The sequence below is a fragment of the Athalia rosae genome, chromosome 1 (assembly GCF_917208135.1).
Source record: "Athalia rosae chromosome 1, iyAthRosa1.1, whole genome shotgun sequence".
In the NCBI taxonomy this organism is placed as follows: Eukaryota; Metazoa; Arthropoda; class Insecta; order Hymenoptera; family Athaliidae; genus Athalia; species Athalia rosae.
In genome coordinates, this window is record NC_064026.1 from 12,439,233 (window position 1) to 12,459,718 (window position 20,486).

The following is a 20,486-nucleotide window of genomic DNA, read 5'->3' on the forward strand; positions in this document are numbered from 1 at the left end:
ATAAAATATTACGGCACTTTTTTCGCTACGATTTATCCGTCAGACACCCGCGCAAAATGAACCACCGTGTACATACTTGCGGACGTGTATACAGGCGCATGTGGACAAAATCGGCGTAGCGGGATGAGACCGAGAAGCTAAAGAAATAAAGAAGGAATAAAGTTAAGAAGCGAGGTATAGGTATACGTAGATAGTCCCATCTTAATGCGAATCTGTAGGGAGTTGTCGATCGTAATTCAAAAAGTTTTACGAGTCTTTAAATTAAAAGTCACTACGTGGTTTCTCGCTCTCAACTTCGAGCGCATAAAATTTTTCACTAATTTTTTTCAACCACAATACCGCGTTCCACCAATATCACGTCATCGTCATTGTTCTTCTCATTGTCATCATGATTTTTTGTTCCAGATATTATTATACCTTTTTTCTCCATATTTCTGGGGGGAAAAAAAATTCCGCACACCGAAAAAAGTCGAGTTGGGTGTGATTTTTTTTCCTACCTAACCGACGAGGTCAACGCCGTGAACAAAAAAACTCCACACTCGGGCCTATCCTCGTGTTGTTCGTGGCCCGGGGGTTGAGATAACCGATCGGAATCGGAACGAATTGGATCGCGTTTATCGGTTGAAATCTGGACCCCGACGTATCAAATTAATGACGCAGCGGCAGCAGTGCGGAGAAACTCGAACACGAGCCCTAACTCGCGTTATCTGAGTAGTCGGATATTAGGAGTTTTTCTCTTGCTTTTTTTCATGCCTCGTTTTTTTTTTTTTTTTAATTTTCAGACGAGGCTTTCATAGTTTCTGCAGTAGCGTATAACCGGTCTCGCGATTGACAAATTGTTGGTAATTTATTGCGGCATCAAAAAAGATGAAAGGTAAACACGGACGAAATTGAAAATCGAAGGACGGGGGACGCGTATACACTTGTATTTCAGGCCGGAGTCGTACGGGGTAGAGCAAGTGAATTCGTTTGGGTTCGTTCGCTCGTTCGTTCGATGTCTGATAGAAGCCGTTTGATGTTCGACGAACCCCTTCCCCCTTTTTCCCAGCCAATCACTCAACGCCCGCATAGGTACCTATACTCCTTCACCCCCTCATCCCGCATTCCGAACGTCGCCACGGTATACGACGATACGCCAGCGATTTCTGCAGATTCGTAGTTTCACAATTTTACCTCTCCTTCGGAATATAAACTTACATAGCCGAGCCCGATTCGACGAATACATTCTCCGGAATCTCACTTTTATTTCATTCTCATACTTTTATCACGTATTTCAACATCAAATGCGCGTATCTGGTAATGGAGTAATTCAACGTCACGACACGTTATTCCGTGGAAAAAAAAATTCACACTCAGATTTTATATTCGTCTGACGATTTATGCACGTGTTGGGAAACGGAAAATTATGGGACACAGGTGTTTTACTCGACAACAAAAAATTATCGTCCCCCCTCCCCCCCCCCCCACGTTCGGAGAACACTATCGCGTGGAAAAAATTTTGAAAAATATGAACGCGACGATATAAAATTTCGAAGAGAACGTCGTCCTCTTCGAATAGCCCTTGAAATTTCTAAAACGGACGAACGATGATCTGACTTAATTCCGACGCGCACCAATCAAGTACACAGTTCGGTTATACCGCGATGCCTCGGACGTTTACATCATACGGCTAGATTCTTTATCTCCCGTAGGAACGTATCGGGAGTTCCTCGACGGTCGACATTTACCCGCTGTAATTTTTTTCCAACAATTACCACCACCTGTATCTTTCCCATCCTTTTTGCTTCCTTTGTCTCTTTTTTTTCAACAGCGTACGACCTCTGTTCGTGACTTGGTAAAAGCACCAGAAATGATTCGATGTTTCAGCTCCGAGAACTAATTTCACGACTCGAGGGTAGAAAGCGAGGCCCGGTGTGTGGGTGTAGGCGCTCGCGTCACCTGCCTGTATTATTAAACTATTTCACAGAGGTATCGACCAGCGATCTTCGATAATGATTCCCACATTCCCCTTCCAATTCGTTTCGAGGACCGCTAATTGTAGCGGGATTTACAGATTACACCCAATTCGGATTCGGGGAGGGGTGAAAATTTTCGTTTCACCACGTGCGCTAAATATCGTAAAATGAATGGTGGGCTGCAGTTCCGCAAAGTCCAACGAAAACCCACTTTTTTCGAGGAAAAAAACCGATTGCCCTTTCACATGGACCGCAAAACTTATGATTTTATTTTGGCCCGATTCTCACCGGGTTCATCGACCCCCCCCCCCGTACGGCGCAGGGTGATTTACACGTGCATCCATGTACAAGGTGTCGCAGACCAACCGCACACCCTTGTCAGTTCCCAGAAAATTGAGTTTTCTGACGATTTGAATAGCTTTTGAAGCTTTAGAATTGGATATTTTCACGACGGTTTCAGATTCTACACACAAAAGTATGCATCTTTTGTTCGGAACATTTTTTTCTAAAACATCATTTTGTCTTACTCAGGGTGCTCCTTAAAAATGGGAAGATTGAAACGCTAAATGAAACGATGAAAACGGCTCGAAGAGAGTGAAATCTTCTATCTGTAAGCGTAATGGATTTTTCCACAGTGTTACTTCGTGAACAGCGTTTATTCGATAACGTTATCGCGATTATCGTCGTTATCTTGGGTTGTGACGAAACAAATCAGTCGTGACTAAGACACGACCAATTTTAGAAAAATCCATTACGCTTGCAGATAAAGGATCGGCACTGTCATCATTTCGTGGGGTAGGACCGACCGAGAAACACTGACATTCCAAATTTTCAGACAACTCGATTTTCTGGAGATTAAAAGGGGTGTACGGGTGGTCCGGGAACACCCCGTATGCATATCATATCATATGTATATATCCATGCTCATACCAACGGATACGCGTACAACACCGCGTATACGCGATACAAAAAACATGCGTGTAATTTATGAAACATCAAAGCGTGAACTTTAGCGGAAATATCGTTGATGCAACGAACCGCTTCCATCGCGAGGTTCAAAGCTCGATAACTCTCCCTTGGTTTTCCTATCTCTGTTACCACCGTTACTCGGGGTGTTGCGAAACTGCAAAATATTGCCAATCGACTAACGCTAATACCGAAGTCATAATAATCGTCATCATTGATAAGCGCGCACTCCGCGCTCCAATTCCGTATCCGCTTCCGCTTTAATTTCCACATTTATTTTCATTACTGCTCATTTCATTTCACATCCACTCCGCTTCGATATTCCCCATTTCGTTCCAACTCACCTTGTGCTGCTGCGCCGAGGGCGTCGGTTCCGTCGCCAGGAGTTGTTTGAGGGCGGTGTTGTTGTGTCCATTTTGTGTCGCCGGTGCTCCCGGTGTACTCGGAGTGCTCGGATTGCTACTCGGAGTGTTCGGGGTGTGGGGACCCGTCATCGGACTGCTCGGACTCACGCTCTCGTTAACCTTGCTACCCGCGTGATGATTCTCCGTGTGCCTTCTCAGACTCCGAGCGTCGCAGTAAGACTTCCCGCACCCGTCCGCCTTGCATTCGTAAGGTTTTTTGTTACGATGCGTGAGCATGTGGCCGTTCCTGTTGGCAGTGTCGGGAATTTTCAGTTTTCGGAAAACTACGCTATACACGGTGGATTCGGCGGAGGTACGGTAAGGGCATAGGGCAGAGTGGGAGATATCGCGTGCGATATCCACTGGGGCGGGTTGGCATCTCAGGTGAACAATGTCGCTAATTCATTTGATCCGGTAACTCGGGAGCGGTTGGAAATACGACGGTCCTTTACGCGTCTATCCGAAGCAGCGTCTAAACTACCCCTACAGCTGTACACCGTTGGAGAACCCGTGGCGTTGTTCGTCGACTAACACGATTACCTTCGCGGATGTATACGCGCGTATCGACGCGCGCTATTCGAAGAATACATCTCTGACCCTCGCCGAACAAACGTAGCGTATGTGCGTAACAACTGTTTGCTCGAAGTAAATCGCGCCGAGCTTCAAACAGCAATTTAACCGATTTCATTATATTTTTCGTACAATAGCGTACACGTATGAACCGGGACACGCGTGTATATATATGTTGTCGCGCACTCAAAAAATTTAGACAATATCGCGCGAGATCTGTCATGTACTTGTATACGGTGCGCGCGATGATGCGAAATTCGAAGATGATTATTATTACACGCCTAATGTATACTGATTTTGACGGGGCGATATCTCGAGGAAATTTTCCGCTAATGTAAACGTCGAAACTAAATATAATTAAGCGATTCTGGGGCTGGTCCCCTCCGCACGTTTCGGCACCGAAAGCCAAAACTCGACTTTCTCGTACGTCGGAGGGGCAGGGGGAGTAAAAGCGACCTAATTTCGACTGGAAATGAAATTTGGTTGAATCAGAAACTCTGCAGAATGTTCCTAGGTGAAATCGCTCGGAATACCTGGATTTGAGGTGAACGCTTGGAATATCGCGTCCAACTCGTACCCGCCTGATATTATTGATAATTCGTTTTCCACAGGTAACCTCTTCCAATTAGCCCGGAACATTTCTTCGGATATACGTTCTCGGACTCCCCCCCCCCGCAGCCCTCGCTCTTCCGTTTTTATTTCTATTTTTATTTTCACCGTTACCTTCTTCTCTCGGTACCGTCGAACGAGGGCGAGGCTACCCCGGTCGCAAAAGTCTAACGCGAGGAAAAAATTTTACGTGCAATCAATACGAGAGACGCGTTTCCTTTGCTTTAAAGTCATCTCATCTTATCGCAGGGAATCGACCGCGCTCTCCAACTTTATCTTTTTCTCTCTCGCACGCCGGAACGTCGGAATGGGTTTAATTTGTGAAAGCTAATTTGCTGAACTTTTAACGTACCTACCCTCCCCTACGCCCTGCCTCCTTTTGACTCGCCTGACCCGACCTTACCTTCCTTGCGAATTATGTTTCCGATTGCCTTCGAGGCGAGAGACGAGCCGCGGAGCGAAGCTACGAACGCAAAGTAAATGCGCGACCCTCATCACAGAGGAGAACTCGAACGATCCATGGTTAAGAGGAGGAGTTATATTGCGAAGAGAGAACTTGCGCTAATTATTAACTCGTGAATCGCGGCCGTCCGCTTTGTGCTTATTACCCTTCAGTTTTCAACTATCAGTTTCCTGGCTCAAAGAGACGGACTCCCGTTGCGTATAACAACGAACCCACATTTTCCGGTGCATGTGTAAGAGGGGGAAAAGCAAACCCACGGGGGGGTTACTCCTACGCGGGATGCCGGAAATGTAAATAGCCGCTCTATTAATCACGTCCTTCGCTATCTGGCGAGTTGGGACCCACCTGGAGATACCAGAGTTTTTATTTAGGAGGAGGATTCATCTTCTTCGCATTTATTTTACTTTTTACCGAGAGACGGATCAGGCTCGGGGAAATATGGGAATGGATAAGAAAAGATTCGAGGCATACGGGTGGGAGAAAAGTGTATAATTTTCGAATGCAACCTTGCAAATATTACAATTGTACATGTGCGAAGACGATATCAGGTTTGAGTTTCGCGAGGTTTTTCTCCGCCGACGAAAAAAACTTTCTAGCGACGTTATCGCGTTTCTCAGAACCAAACGATGTGGGAAATATTTTGTACATCTCCGTAACTTTTGACGAAAACAAGACAATATTAGTTTGCGAAACTGTCCAAATGGGGCAAGCAGCGAAATGAAATCAAGATAAACTTACAAATGGTCCTGCCGCTTGAATGCCTTCCCGCACATCGTACAGACGTATTTTCGTTCGTCGCTGTGCGTCAATTTGTGCTTCGTCAAGGCGGACGCATTGTTGAACACCTTACCGCAAACCTTGAACAGAAACGATGTGGAGGGTTAATTAATCGTCGTCACCCTCGATGTCTCATCGTTGCTTGGGGTGGATTCACCGGGACATGATCAATAACAAATGAACCGGCTCCCCCCCCCCCCCCCCCCCCCCTCCGCCCCCCGTTTTCGCGCCGCCGTATTATACACGCATAAATCTCTTCAAGATATTCCGGTGAGTTCTCGATGTAGCTTGTTACGAGCTGCTCAATTCAAGATTGGCTGTTATCCTCTCGGTTCGTTCAAATCCACGACATTAACCCTGATGCAACGTATCATGGGGTGGGGAAATACGCCGGGAGAATTTCAAGCCGGTTCGGTTGAAAATAAGGTGAGAAAAGTACGACGGAGGGTAGGGGCGGGGAACAATGCGCTGAGATCACGATGCGATTTCCCTCGAAGCACGATGAGAAAATTGTTCTATTACGGGAGGCGATGAGGAGGGTAGAGGGGGAGCGGAGAGGGAGGGAAAGGGTTTCGGGGTTGAGCGGCGGATCTGAATTCACAGAATGTGGAAACTCTCGAAACCCAAGTGGGAATGGGAGTTCGGAGTAGAGGACTAGCGAACAGAGTCGAATCGTGTGACTTGACTAGCTAATTCAATAGACCTCCGGCCTTCTCTCCCCCGCTCTCGTTCTCGGTCGCTCATTCTTCTCCTCCACCTCCTCGTCTTCGTCGCCAGCCCTCCTCTGCCTCGAATCCTTTCGCTCCGATCGGCATGCAAGCCGCTGCAAGACCCGTAGCACCGTTGCATATTGTTCCCACCACTCCATTCCACTCCGCCCGTCTACCTACCTACCTACCTACCCACCTACCTACCTACCCACCTACTTCACAATGTGCTCAACTATGTCTGCAGCTATAATTGCAGGATCTCCTATCTTCTGATCTCTGCACGGTGCAGAATCCTAACTTTGTTAGCTCCCCTCACCCTCCCGCACCCCCGCGCGCCATTCTACATGGGGGATGGTTATGCTGTATACACCGTGAACCACTCGGGATTATCTTATGCGGAGTAAACTATCGCTAACTTTTCGTGTTCGACAACCGGAGAAGATTGGTGAAAAAAAATTCCGTGTACGTTAGCGCAGGAATTATGCAAACCGCGTATTTTTCAGAGATACGCGTCGTTCGAGTGATTATTAATTCGTCCGGTTACCCTGGGTAAGATATGGCAAGAATGCGAAGAAGCTTCTCGTTTTGGCGCCTAAGAATATGGGTTAATCGTCGAAGAAATTAGTATACCAGTTTGGGGGGAGGGGGTGGTTCGGGTACGCGCACAATGTTCATAATACGGTAGTATAAGAGGAGATTGTTGCGGGTGTTGCTTATTTTTCTAAAAGGAAATCTCATTCGGCGGAGCTTAATTCCAGAAACGAGAACGAGAACGAGAACGAGAACGTGAAAATGGACCCGCTGCCAGCGCTACCGCCTCTGCAGCCGTACGAATGCACGCGGATGTCATCGGTGAAGTTTCAATTTACACGGACTACGGGACGTAACCCGGTGCTCTCAACGTTCCGCACCAAAATCCGTGATATCTTCCCCCTTCGCCGCCTTCCCACGCAACACTAACAACGTACCCAACCGAATACCGGGTACACCCCCGACGAAGAACCGTGCAAACATCATTACTCCACGCGGCAGCCCAACCCTCCCACACGCCGTGTCCCCCAATGTACATTTATCTTCTTGAATATATAATCCGCTAGTAGTTACATCAATTTCTCACTGCGACGCGGAAACGAGCAGCAGGTTTCCCTATCCTCGACGCCATTCACAGATCTATGCAAAGAATAGAAAGAGCGGATGAAGGGAAAGGAAGAAATCGCGGATAAAAATTCTAACGCGTCGTTTCGACATTCGGTAATCCCAAGAATTGCCGTTACGAATATCATTTACACCTGCCGAGTCAAACGGTAAACGTGGATGGCGCGTACGCCGGAAAATGTGAAACAAAACAGAGATGGAAACGATATGACGCAGCATTTTCCAGGTAATATTGCGTTGCGTTATCGAAAAGAGACGGAAACGGGGTGAGCGAGCATCTGCTTCTATTTGTCTCCGACTCGGTACAATATTGACGACGCTTGTCAACAAGTCGGGCGGACCATCATTCAATTACGTAACAAGGTCGAGGGTGGTTCCTCGGGGAGAGGGGGGAGGAGGGGGAGCTTTCCCCGTATGAAACGTGGTGACGCTCAAACTCTCGAGAAGAAAAGAGAAGATGTAGACGCCACCTATATTGCGCGCCCTTACCCTCGTATCGCTTGCGAAAGCTCCGCGACCGCCCCTCGAACTCATCTTTGGATATATTTGACCGATCGATTCGGCTATCGAGTTACGGATGTAACGTCGAAATCTAATAATATTTACATCGATCACGAATAACGCTGCGTCCGAACGAGTATTCGGATAAACAGACGACGAGCGGGGAAACTGAATATTCAACAACCGCGACCCGCTCTCCGTCGTGGCAGTTCATCACCCATTCACGATTCACGATAAGCAATTCACAGGATCGTGTACGAACTTCTGCGGAATCAGAAACAATTTTTGACGATGAAAAATACCGTGGATATCCTCTATGCAAGACGATAGAAATTTGTTTGTTTGTTTTTTGTTTGTTTTTTTTTTTTCTACATTCGTATCTCCGTCGTTGGAGTTCGTTGGTTCGTTTCGGTACCTGGCACTGTTGAGGTCCTTGTCTGTTCGGTGACGATGCTTTCGGTCGTTGTTTCTTGACTCCAAGTTTACCCGGTTCTCCGGTACCCGACCTCGACTCCTCTCCACTACCTGAAAACGGAAAGCTGAGTAAAAACATGGTACATCTGGCGCATCCATCTAGCGAGTTTGATAAAACAGGTACGTTGCCGTTCGACGCTTCGACAAACGGTCGAAAGAGATTAGGACCGTAAGAAAATTTCGGGGGGGGGGGGGGGGGGGGGGGTTGGGGGTGAGTATGAGAGCGAAGAGACGGAGTTGAGTAAAATACAGGAGAAGGTGGTCGTAGGTGATGGACAGTTTCTTACGCTCTCGTAAGCCGCTCGCGGGCTCGTCAGTCGGAAGGGCTACGCGGAGGGATCGACTTATAGAAGATTGATCACTGACAGACGGCCACAGGGTTTCGCGTCGGGGCCGAGGAACTCGCGTTCCTTATTTCCTCGGCGAAAATCTCGGCGAAAAAGAAGCACGAAGCGTACCCAACGGACGCTAATGGCCGATAACTTCCCCCCTAAGCTGCACGACACTCGGGTATCGTGTTTTTTTTTAAAAATAAATCAGGGCGAAGTAAGATTCCGTAAACGGGGCATGAGAAATTAACCGGGAGATAGGATATCGTCGCCGAGCGAGAAAAAACTTCAAGTTTAACAGAGTTTTTGGATGCAGGCTGCAATCTGTTCGGGAGTCGGCGATTAAATCACAGCTGAAAACGCCCTTTCGACCACCTGGACATCGGATGATACGTATAAACTTGGTACGCCGCGTCTTCTTAGCTGTGGCAAAAGCTTGAACATTAAAACAAAGCGTCTTAGGCCACCTCTGCCACCGCTGTTAAGATCTACGCGGCTGTTACGGTGGTAATTAATTAACAGTGGCTGCCAGCCGTTCCGTTCAAGACGGAGTGAGACGGATCTCGGAGGTACCGTTCGACCCCTTCCTTAGCCGGAGCTCGCCCTGCCGTACCGATTTGGATCAACGAAGACGGATGTGGTTACTATTCTAGAAAGTGAACCGTTGTAGTCGGCGGCGAACAGAAGTTGCTACCGTTGAATAATTGGACGATATCTTCGTATGTTGGAAAATAACAAAAAAACAAAACAAAGAAAAAAAAAAACCAAAATCGTTTGGCATCGCGGAAAATTTCGGCATAATTTTTGCCAATTTTTAAGAATAACACGTCTTGGCAATGCCTTTAGTGGAGTTCGAAGTTTCGAGAATATTTCCATACCGAGGCGAATCATTTTCTGTTCCATCTGCAGCAGAGAACGGTCGGAGAGTGGGTGTGTATTTGCGGCCGTTAGAATTCACCCCGGCGTAAAGTTGGAACTGTTCGTGGATACCGAAATGATGAAATACGTGGAAAACAAGAATCGAGGAGTTGAAAACTGGCTGCATCTCTTCCGAGTCAAGAGGTTTCGATATTTTTACTTTATTCCGAGACGGAGACGGGCTTTTGTGTAAGGGGTGAAAATTCGAAAGCTCACAGTCGTTGAATAGATTCTCGACCGTACAGAGGTAGACCGGCGATCGATCGATCAGGATAAATTACGCGACTCTCTGGAAACTTGAAAACCTCGGGGACCGCTGGAAGGGATCATCCCGTGAAAGAAATCGCTGGACGCGTGCTGCTGCTTACCCTATAACCGTGCCGCATCGCCCATTCGTCATTCGACAATGAAGTCAAAGTTCCTAGTCTATCGGCTCTGTTGCTGAGGAGAAGAAAAGAGAAGTGGCGAGGAGAGATAAAGCGGAGTGATGCGGACGAGGGAAAAAAAAAATAGGAGACGCGAAGAACGGTGAGATGAAATAAAATGATTGCGCCGGTGAGAAGAATGAACTTTTTCTTCGTTCTTGTTCTACGTGGGCGTTGAAAGATACATCGTAGCGGTACCCCGTACCCGGCTGAGGGTGGACTGTACAGAGTACCGCAGTAGCTATCGTGAGTTTGGAACTACCTTCGAACTCCTCCTGATTAGAGATCTTGGCTGTACAGTGTGCGCCTGCAGTCTGACGTCGGATGATAGATTTTTCGTAGCGGGTATGTAGAGTCGAGAAACCAAATAGAGGAGCACTCTGATCCCGACAAAAGTATCACTTCATCTCGAGGCGGCGATTATTTCGAAATTCCCACAGGGTGACGAAATAAAGGGCGATGAAAATAAGGACAGTCGGGGCTACCTGATGTGCATCGAGATACATACATACATATACGCATGTGTGCGGTATGCGTACACGTATGTATGCATTGATGACAAGGATAAAGAATAATAAAGCAGAGGTGATAATTACGGGAGTTACGAGCGGGCGCGCGGATTGCTAATTGGAATTAATACGGGAATTGGATTAGCGAGCGTTGCGCTTAAAACTGGGAGAAAGGCTGACGGGAGTGAGGCCGGAGTGAGCTCGAGCGCCACCAAAATCTGATTTCGAATCAGGTTTGCGAAACAAATGTCTAATTGAAATACATTCCATCCTTATCTCCACACTTGTCGGTTGACGTTACATGTAAATTTAACAAATTTAGCGCCGGTGTAGTTTCCCAGTAATGGTTTCCAAAACCGAAATTGACAACTTGTAAGAGGAACACCGGAGCCCCTGGATACGAGCACTCGGTTCGCACTTCGCGCTCCAGCGATTTGCCTTGATCAAGGCGAGCACGTCAGTAGTTTACGAGGAATGCTCGTCGTCGCGGACGTGACGTTGCGTGGAAATCCTCCGTTCGTCAGGAGGGTCGCGAGGACGGAGAAAAAATAACGGTGGAATAGCGTCAGAGCCGGCGAAATGTTGTTTCCGGCAATGAGAGAATGATGAAATGTTGTAGTATTACAGCCACCGGGGGGGTGAATACGCACGCCCCTAGGATCCTAGAATCGCTTGAGCCATTGCTCTAGATTTATCGGTCGCGTAAAACCGATGATAAAAAGTGGATATTCGTCGGGGGGGGGGGGGGGGGGGGGGGGGGCGAAACTGCGGGCGTCGGGGAACGCGCGGGGTGAGCGGGAATCGGCCAGTCCCAATTTATAATATTTATCGCCCGGAGCCGATAATGGAATTTCGCCGGTGGCACGTATGGCCGACTACAGCCCTAAATCCCGAATGGTAGCGAGGCGGGCGGCCAACCCCTACTAGACGTAATATTCCTCGTAAATACGAGGATGGCCGCGTATAAATATTCCCAGCGTTCGTTACCCCCGTCGCGAGTCGTACCACCCTCGCCTCCCTACCGACCACCACCACCACGTGCGCCGGTCTCCTCGCCCCCGATTGTCTAGCGGACCGAGGAATATTAAAGCTACCGAGTTTTATGTCGCGAAAAAGCTACGGTTACGACGAAAATTCCCCCCTACTCCCCCCCCCCCCCCCCCCCCCCCTACTTCGTAAACAATTATCAATTCCTGGGGGAACCTGCTCTACCGGGGGACTCGGGTATTCGTTTCTATATCTGAAAGGAAATAAGGAATATGTATTACGTATAAAAAGTAGTGGTATATTTCACGATTTCACGGAGGGGGGCGATGGGGGGATGGGTATGTATATTTATGACCGGGGAAAACGTATCGCGACATAAATCCTGGAGGGGGTGCAATTTTATTTGGGTCAAATCTTTGCCCGAAATATCTTCTTTTTTTTTTTTTATTTCTATATCGGGAACGACGTAGGAATAAATATCGCGTGTATATATGTATATGTATATGTATATGGGTTATACGGTGTAGAACGAATGGAATCCATATGCATACATGTATACGGGTACCTATATATCAATACCTATGTAAAGGTGGTACGCGGTGCACCTTTACATGGCTTTACGCCGCTAAACTCGAACGGAGCAACTTTGCATCGCGGTGTTAACGAGGGGTAGTCGCTACCCTCCGTGGTAAAGTGAATATTGTTTCCTCGTTAAAACCAGCCTTTTATACACTTTACGTACCTATACGGTATGTAGCGTGTACAGTATACGTGTGAGGTAAAGGTGGGTGTGGTACGTGCAGCTGTCGTTTCGTTGTGTTGGACAGTTTGTTCCATCTTTCTCCTCTTTTTCTCGCATCTCCTTTTTCTTCTCATTCTATTTCTCTTCGAGGTTTGCGCGCGGGACAAAATATACTTAAAAAGGGAAGCGCCGAGCGACGACGACGGTAAATTTCCCGATAACCCAAGTTATTAACTCGTAAAGACGCAAGTTAAGTTAAGTTGAGCGAACCTCGGGGTTGAAACATCCCCGCTATTATCGCGAATTTACATGCTCGACCGAGAGAGAACGAAGAGACCCGGAATACTCGCGACGCCGCACCAAGCCTTCCTTCCTACGCTCGCTTCTTCTTCTTCTTCTTCTTCTTCTTCTTCTTCTTCTTCTTCTCCTTCGACAATAAAACCCCGTAATATAACGCATAATAGTTTAATTAAGAAGTTGTAGCCGGCGCCCTTCGTGTCAACGCAAATTCTCAATATTATAACCTCGATCATATTTAAAATTCTCCCTTACCAAGCCCTTCGATTTTTCATTCCGCAGATATCAGCGGCAGGAATTTTTCGCGAAAAAAAAAAAAAAAAAACGATATTCGGCGAATGGCTCCGAATCCTCCGGTCGTATCTTCACTATATTCTTATACCTATAAAGGAATTTCCGTTATAACGATATAAAATAACGCCGGAGGGTATCCAGAGGGAAGCGGGGCGTAGGTGTGTTAATTAATCTCTGTCTGATTGTGAGCGACGCAGATGGGCATGTAAAGAGAGCTTGCGGCGGGCGAGGCGGCGAGATTTCCGGTGAACGTATTAATTTGCGGGTGTAAATTATGCAGAATTTTCAGTAGGGTGAATTTCTCCCACCGGCTTTATACCAACCGAACCGCGAGCGCGTTTATTCTGCACGGGGGGTGTGTAGGTATAACGGAATTACCAATATTCTTGGCGGGGCGGCGGTGTTACGCGACGCGGGGTTCATTATACATCGCTGGTCTGCGAAAAAACAAAAAAAAACATCACCGTCCTCCCTTTTTTTAGTCTCCATTTTTCTCCATCGGATATACACGTCGTATCGCTGTACATCACCTGCGCACAATGACCTGAATAAATTATACGAGTTACGATCGGTTTCCTAATTCTCGCGGACGAATCTGCCCTTATTACGATATGCGCGGCACGTATACGTTATACCTTAGCGCGATATCTATTTACCTGGTATACGACACACGTATCCGTGTGACGTTATAACGTTAACGATGAAATGCGCCGTGTTAATTAAAAGGACTACCCGCAGACTTCCCCTGTCCGTAAAGAAGAGGAACGTACAGAGAGAGGTTCGTTTCTGAGTTCTGCCAAAACGTACGCGTATCGTTTCAACGTGACGTGGTGCCGTTTAACGAGCGCACTCGAGCCAGTAAAGTCGGGTTTACATTTCGTGAGTAGTGATTGCAGCGGCGGTATAGAAACGGCGGCGGCAGCGGTAGCTACCGTTAGATAACCCTGGAAGTCGGAGTCGAGGGACACGACTGCGTTACGTTCGCAGGTTCTGCAATTCTACCCGCACCGAGTATCTGCAAGAATATGTAGACGGTTACATCTTGCAGGTAGTCGGTGCACGAGAAAGGGTGGAAATTCTCAAGGCTGCGGTATGCGGCTATTTACATAGCGAGTTGCAGGTGAAGCTTCCCGATAACTCTTCCCTACATTTCGTCGGGTAGCTCGTTTCTCCGGGGATCCTCGTTCCTCGATGCGTAATTCCGCCTTATTCTTAGACAAATCGCGTGGTACGATGTACGAAACGAACGTCGTGGCTTGAGGCGTCCGCCTAGTAAATGAAAAATTAGAACGACGAAATACCCCAATCGATCGGTTGAAGCGTTCGAGGTTGATCGACGTTCCGAAATTTGCTTCTCGTTACCACCCTCTCTGTACGTTACGGGTATCGCGTACCTGGAATTCGTTTCCGACCGTACAGAACCACCTCACTCGCGAATCGGAGTTGCCCTGTTATCACACGCAATTCAACCTCATTGTCGGTTGCGAAGACCTATACAGCGAACGCCCTTTGCTGCTAATCCTAAGAGAATACCTCGATGGTCGATAGAGTCGATGGCCCTTTGTTGGAAGATTACCACGTCCGGTTATGCCGGGCGCGTAGGTACGTGTGTACGTAGTTTGGTATTGGATAATCTCTACCACACGGCTGAGAAAGGTTGACGTTGGATCGTCCTCTGAAACTTGCGAGGTTTTTAAAACCGGATCGTCGAACGTTCCCCCGGGTTCCTTGCGACACCGGGAAAAAATATTCCCCATGGATATTTTGTCGGAACCGGTTGCCGGGGATGGTTCGCATGGGGAATTCCACGTGCGCACTTACCGTACACAGCGAATCCCTGAAAAACATATGTACCCCCGTTTCTCTCTCTCTCTCTCTCTTGCATCAAGGTCGAATTACCGAAGGTCTTTTTCTTTCTATTTTATCGATCTTGACGAGACCGTCGGAGGGGGCGTGACCTCCATAAACGGGTGTACGTAGAGCGCGGATCTGTGCGGGTAGAGAGAAAGAGCGGGAGACTATGGATAATTATTGCGAGTTGGAAACTAGCCGGAATTTAGCTTCGTCGTAATAGCTATGGTACGGTTGTAACGTACGTACCTCGGCTGACTAGAGAGCGAAGAGGGCTTAGTAGTGGAGGAAGTAGTGGAGACGGCGAGGTGGTCGAGGCGGGGCGAGGGGGGAGGAGGGATCTACGGAGTGCCAACTTGCCACTATAGTTACTAATTAATCATTTCAGAGTCGAGGATTCAAGTGGTTTTGAAGTTTCGAGTGGCGGATTAACAAGTTTCCTTTGGGACCAAAGCAACCGGCAAGGACAAGAGAGCGAGGGAGGATGGCGTGGGTACGTACCATGTACATATAGTACAACGCGAAGATATCGCGTCGCGTACTCTGCCGAAGACAAAGTGGGCTTGAACGCGAACAGATTATTGGAGGCAAATGGATCGGATCCCACGACCGAACTATTCTCGACTGATGGGAACGAACGATGAACGCGAAATGCAAAAAATCGGAACAAAGGATTCCCCGTGTACTGGCAAAGATGCGGTGTACAGACGTGTTCAATTTTCTCAATGAAAAAAGCACCGACAAATTTTACAAGGTAAAAGGGGCTCCGGAATGCGCGTACACCACGCGTAGTTTCTCATTACGGTCGATCGTGGCGCTGAAAATATGGGGCTAATTTATTTTACCCCTTGCGAGTCCTGCCCCCCAGACCGAGACTCGGAGGAGATTATGAACCTCGAATGGATGAAATTTCACGCCTGAATGGTTACGAGACGAAGAGAACTTTCACGGAAGTGCGTGAGTGGCGTGAGTGGCGAATGAGGAAGGTCTTTAGAGCCTTGGAAACCACCGCCTCGCGCTTTCGGCGGATCTCTCGGCACGGGGGTGCAAACGGTTGGCCGATGCGCCGAAGGCGGGACCGGAACGTCGCCTAGCTGCGACAAAAGGTATCGCCGCAGGGCAGCGAAGGAATAAAGATAAAATGAAATAAAATGAAATAAAGGTATTCTCTTTTCTACTTTCTCCGTTTCCCGTTCTCCGGTTCTTCCCTTCGGAAACGGCTGCCGCGTACCCTCGTTGAATGGAGTCCACGTTCGCCTTACGTGTGTGTGTGCGTGCGTGCGCGTGTGGGAGCACATAGTCCGGTAATATCGATCCCGAGGCTATTAAGGTGATATAGCTGACGAATGGATTGGTCGTTAAGAAAAGAACTGAGTGAGCTTTGCACCGAACGACCGCTGCTTACGGCGTAGTGATTTCTACATGGGTAACCCAGTAGCGGGATGCCGCCCCTCCCCGTTCCCCTTGGATAAAGCAATTCTTCTTATCCTCGTCCCGCGCGATATACAATCGGATGGCTAAGTGAAGCGATAAAAGCTTCGAGTTGCAGGGAATGACAGCCGGTGTTGGGAAAAATAGTTTTGACGTGCACGTATTCACATCTACGTGTACACCGATATCTTTCGTTAAAGTCCCGTTAGAGACGATTTATTGTTTTGCTTCTCTTATTTAGTTTGCGAAAAAGGATTCATATATAAAGGGAGAGATAAAAGGAAAACATAAAAAGTGGCTCCTTCGAAAGAAACTTTAGGGGAATATAACCGTTCTCCGACTCCGATTGCGATACCCGATACGGAAGACAAGTGCCGCTTGTATCCACTGTTACACTGCGAGGAAGAACGCGCGCGGAGGCAAAAGGAGCTAATAATATACACGTATAGAAAGAAGAAGCGGGGGGGGGTGTTTTGCTCCCGTTGCTGTTGGTTTGAGGAGTTGTTAGCATAGAAATAGTTGCCGGCGAGGTGAAGTGGCCCATTGTCGGGTCACTCGGTTCTGGAAGCACCATTGCCTTCGTGGTATCCGAGCGTCGTCTTGCAAAATATCACCACAAAGGCCGCGACGCTACGTAAGCAGCTCGGTCACCGCTCGCCAGCTAGCCGCTGTTCACTTTACCCACCCCCCGAGTTGAGTTCGCAGCTTCGCGATTCGAAGAAACATCCGCGTAACAAGCGTTCGGAAATATGAGATAAAGTAAAACATGCAAAGTCCCCGACCCCGCATTCTTCCTTGTGACTTTTCTCTATCTATCTATCTCTCTCTCTCTCTCTCTCTTCCTCCCCCCTCTCTCTTGTGTTTACCCCGTCTTTTTATCTTTGGCTTAAAACTTGGCCACGCCAGAATTAGCCGGACGAAGGTCAGGGAAGATGAGATGGGGGTTTGTCTTGGGTAAACATAGCTGAACTGGCGAAATAACTTTTTTCTCTCTCTGTGGTGTTCTCATTTCTTTTACTTTCTTTATCTTGTTTCTCCTCTGGTCTGATGAAAAAAGAAAGAAGGAAAAAATAAAAGTCGAATGAAAAAGGGAGAACAGATTGCAACCTCTATTTTTTGTGATCTAAAATTCCGAGCGAAAAAAGAGGTAGTTTGACGGCGAAGTTTTGGTTGACTTCAAAATCGATATGAATATATGTATTTACGGCGGGTTGAATTACGCTGAGTGTATACTCTGGGAAAAGGCAAAGGTGGAAGCTTCGGAAATTCGGAAACGTTACTCCCCGCGCACATCTTTTTTTTGAATAATAATAGCAGCTCCGAGTTTTGTATTTGTACGGCTAGGGGGAATTCGCATTGGCATTTTCTCGGATTCTCAGCTGGAAAGAAGCTCTTTCGTATATACATATATGATTTCATTTGAAATTCCGCTCGCATGTTCAACGATCGATTTTTCTCAGGGGCTATTTCTTCACCGTTTTGTACCGCCGACACGGAATTACCTTTACCTCGTACCTCTGCCGTCCCTTCCCGCGGGATTCCTTATTCCCCCGCGCATACGTACAACCACCAGACTATTTACGGATTTACCTTTCGCTAAGCAACGCCCACGCGCGGCGGTTATCAATTATACCCAGGATTTCGCTTGTCCTTGGCTTTTCGTTCGTATATAATACGATTAATAGCGACAAGGTGACAGGCTACAAACCGAGGAAGTGGATCGCGGGTCGCGCGCCGAGGTCCGCGAGGTAGGTTGGTAGGTAGGTAGGTAGGTAGGTAGGTAGGTAGGTACGTCGAGCGACTTGGCAGCTGACGTCTAAAATCGTATAATTTATCGCCCCACTAGGTACCGGTGACCCGCGCACGGCGTAATCTCATGTCAGCAAAGTCGTTGGCCTCGATGTTCCGTCGAAGATAGATTTAAAAATTGGCCGCTTTTCCGAAAGTCGCTGAAAAACCTCTCACGCCTTCCGTATATCTCGACTGTGATATCGAATGTCAACTCCTAACTGCCCGTCTCTCATTCGCTGGAATTAATTGAGTGGCTCTACACACGCTTGATTAACAGGATGGAAAATATCGCTCGCCGAGTGAACGGGGGGGAGGGGGGAGAATCGTAAAACTTCCAACACCCCGCCAAGGAGACATTGAATCGAAAGGAAGAGGCAAATGGAGAGAAAGAACTCCGGGAAAGGAAGAATGTTGGAGAATCGTAAGAAAAAGAGATTCCTTCGTTTTAGTTTTTGTTTTCGAAAACCTTTAGACCTAATGACTTTGATTAGCGATCCTGAATGGGGAGAAAAAGAAATTCGAAGTTGAAGCGAACCAGCTGAATTCTGTAAGTGGATGGCATCTGCTATCGATCGGAGACAATGGTCTCGCTTTGTTTTGTCCCCCCCAGTTCAGGGTTCGGGGTACTCGCGTTCCACTTCTTTTCCGGATTCTTCGTTTCTTTCCAGACTCGTTCCCTCTGGCTCCCGGAAACGGCTATTAATTATAACAGCGCCCCTCCGACGCTATACGCTCCGCACAGCGTTCCGAATCAGCGCGAGACTAACGATACTCGGACCTTCTATTTCCGGATTTTTTCTCCCTCCTGAAAGAAACGGGAGAAAACGAGAAAGTGAAAAAAAAAAAAAAAAAGAAACAGAAGGAGGCGGGAGAAAATCGAAAAAAAGGCGGGACAGTGTTTGGGTTCGCGATTCCGAAAGGTCAAACGCATCCCGTTAGAGGATTCAATTTTTACCGTTTTCGCCGTAGAGGTTTTCACGTTTGCGAACACCGATCGTGGCGATCGAATGCTTCTCCGGAGTCATTAACTCCAAGTGGAATTTCACAATAGTGCGGGTAGTACGGAGTGCTTCGAATTTTGTTGGATCATTTTCCCCCTCCGGCTTTGCATCGCTTTGAATTCTGGCAGCTATATATTTTTTCGTCTTTTTTCCCGAAATAATCGTCGTCAAAGCCTTACTCGGGTCAATAGGAGCTTTTCATTTGTCCGAAAGTGGATAACACCGTTCGCCTCTGACTCGTTTGTTTTTTATAACTAATTCTTTTCTTTTTTCTTTCTTCCTCCCGTTCGTTCGTCGACGTTCGTCGACCAACGCTCTCAACAATCGACTATACGTCGAAAATTTGAAAACTTTGAACTTTGAAAAATGCGAAATATGCCTTTTAGTGATAAGTTTTTTTTTCTTCTTCTTCTTCTTCCTCTTTCCTTACATTTTCTCGCGCACCACAGCTGTGTTGATATTACAATTGATGGACACATTTCGCCGTTATACGTACACACGCGATATACGGTACACAAAGTGCGGGAAAGCATCAGCGATTGCTCCCTGGTTTTTTCACGCATCAGGTGACAAATCGATCCCGCATACATGTACGCGAGTACGCGTGATCTTGGCGCGTAACGGAAACTGGCGTGCGATGCAAAAAGTAAAAAAAAAGTTGGAAAAAGAATCCAGAGTTTTTTTCCATCGCTCGGTGTTTTTTTTTTTTCTTCTTTTTTTTTTTTTTTCTCTCTTCTCTCCAAAGTAATCCAGAAGAAGGTGTAATATATCATCAAGACCGGAGCGTAGGGTGAATCGGGGCTTGGCGTACGCAGAGTGAAACGGGGCCGAGGGGTGGGGGTGGGGGTGGGGTGGGGTAGGGTCCGTATTTCACGCAGAATTTTACGAACGACTGCTCGGCTGTGGGACCGTCGGATAAATTCGCGAGTTTATCGAAATCCTTAATCTTCCGATATATGCGGTATGTATTACAGATCCGTCGACGGAGCGGCAACGGCAACTGTGGCCCAGCAGCTGCGACTGGAACGTCGAAAATCATCGATACGGTACACGGGCACGCACAACATACGCGCACTATTTCGTTTGCCTCGCAGTCGTAGACCCGCGAGAACTCACCTTTTCCTTTTTACGCTCTTCTCGTTTTTGCATCGGCGAAACAAACTCTCGGGGTTCCCGCGCGGAGGGACACCTAGATACACGTATACGTATACGTGTGCCGTGGGCAGTACGCCGCGGAGCCAAGTCGGTTTCAAAGGCAAAATACATCAAGCGAGTCGCGGAGAATAAGATAGGCCAAGCGAAACGACGCGAAGCCCTCTTCGAACGG

General features: G+C 47.6%; 1 protein-coding gene across 11 annotated transcripts in view; it reads right to left on the reverse strand.

Moving 5' to 3' along the window:
* The window catches only part of LOC105687062 (mucin-4), a 198,626-nt gene that overhangs the window by 53,526 nt on the left and 124,614 nt on the right, over positions 1–20,486 (reverse strand). For all 11 annotated transcript variants that reach the window (XM_048648935.1, XM_048648929.1, XM_048648930.1 and 8 more), the window contains 3 exons: positions 8,526–8,635; positions 5,706–5,824; positions 3,266–3,572 (listed from right to left, as the gene is read on the reverse strand). In XM_048648935.1, the coding sequence (XP_048504892.1) occupies positions 3,266–3,572; positions 5,706–5,824; positions 8,526–8,635 (536 nt within the window). The remainder of the gene's footprint in view (positions 1–3,265; positions 3,573–5,705; positions 5,825–8,525; positions 8,636–20,486) is intronic.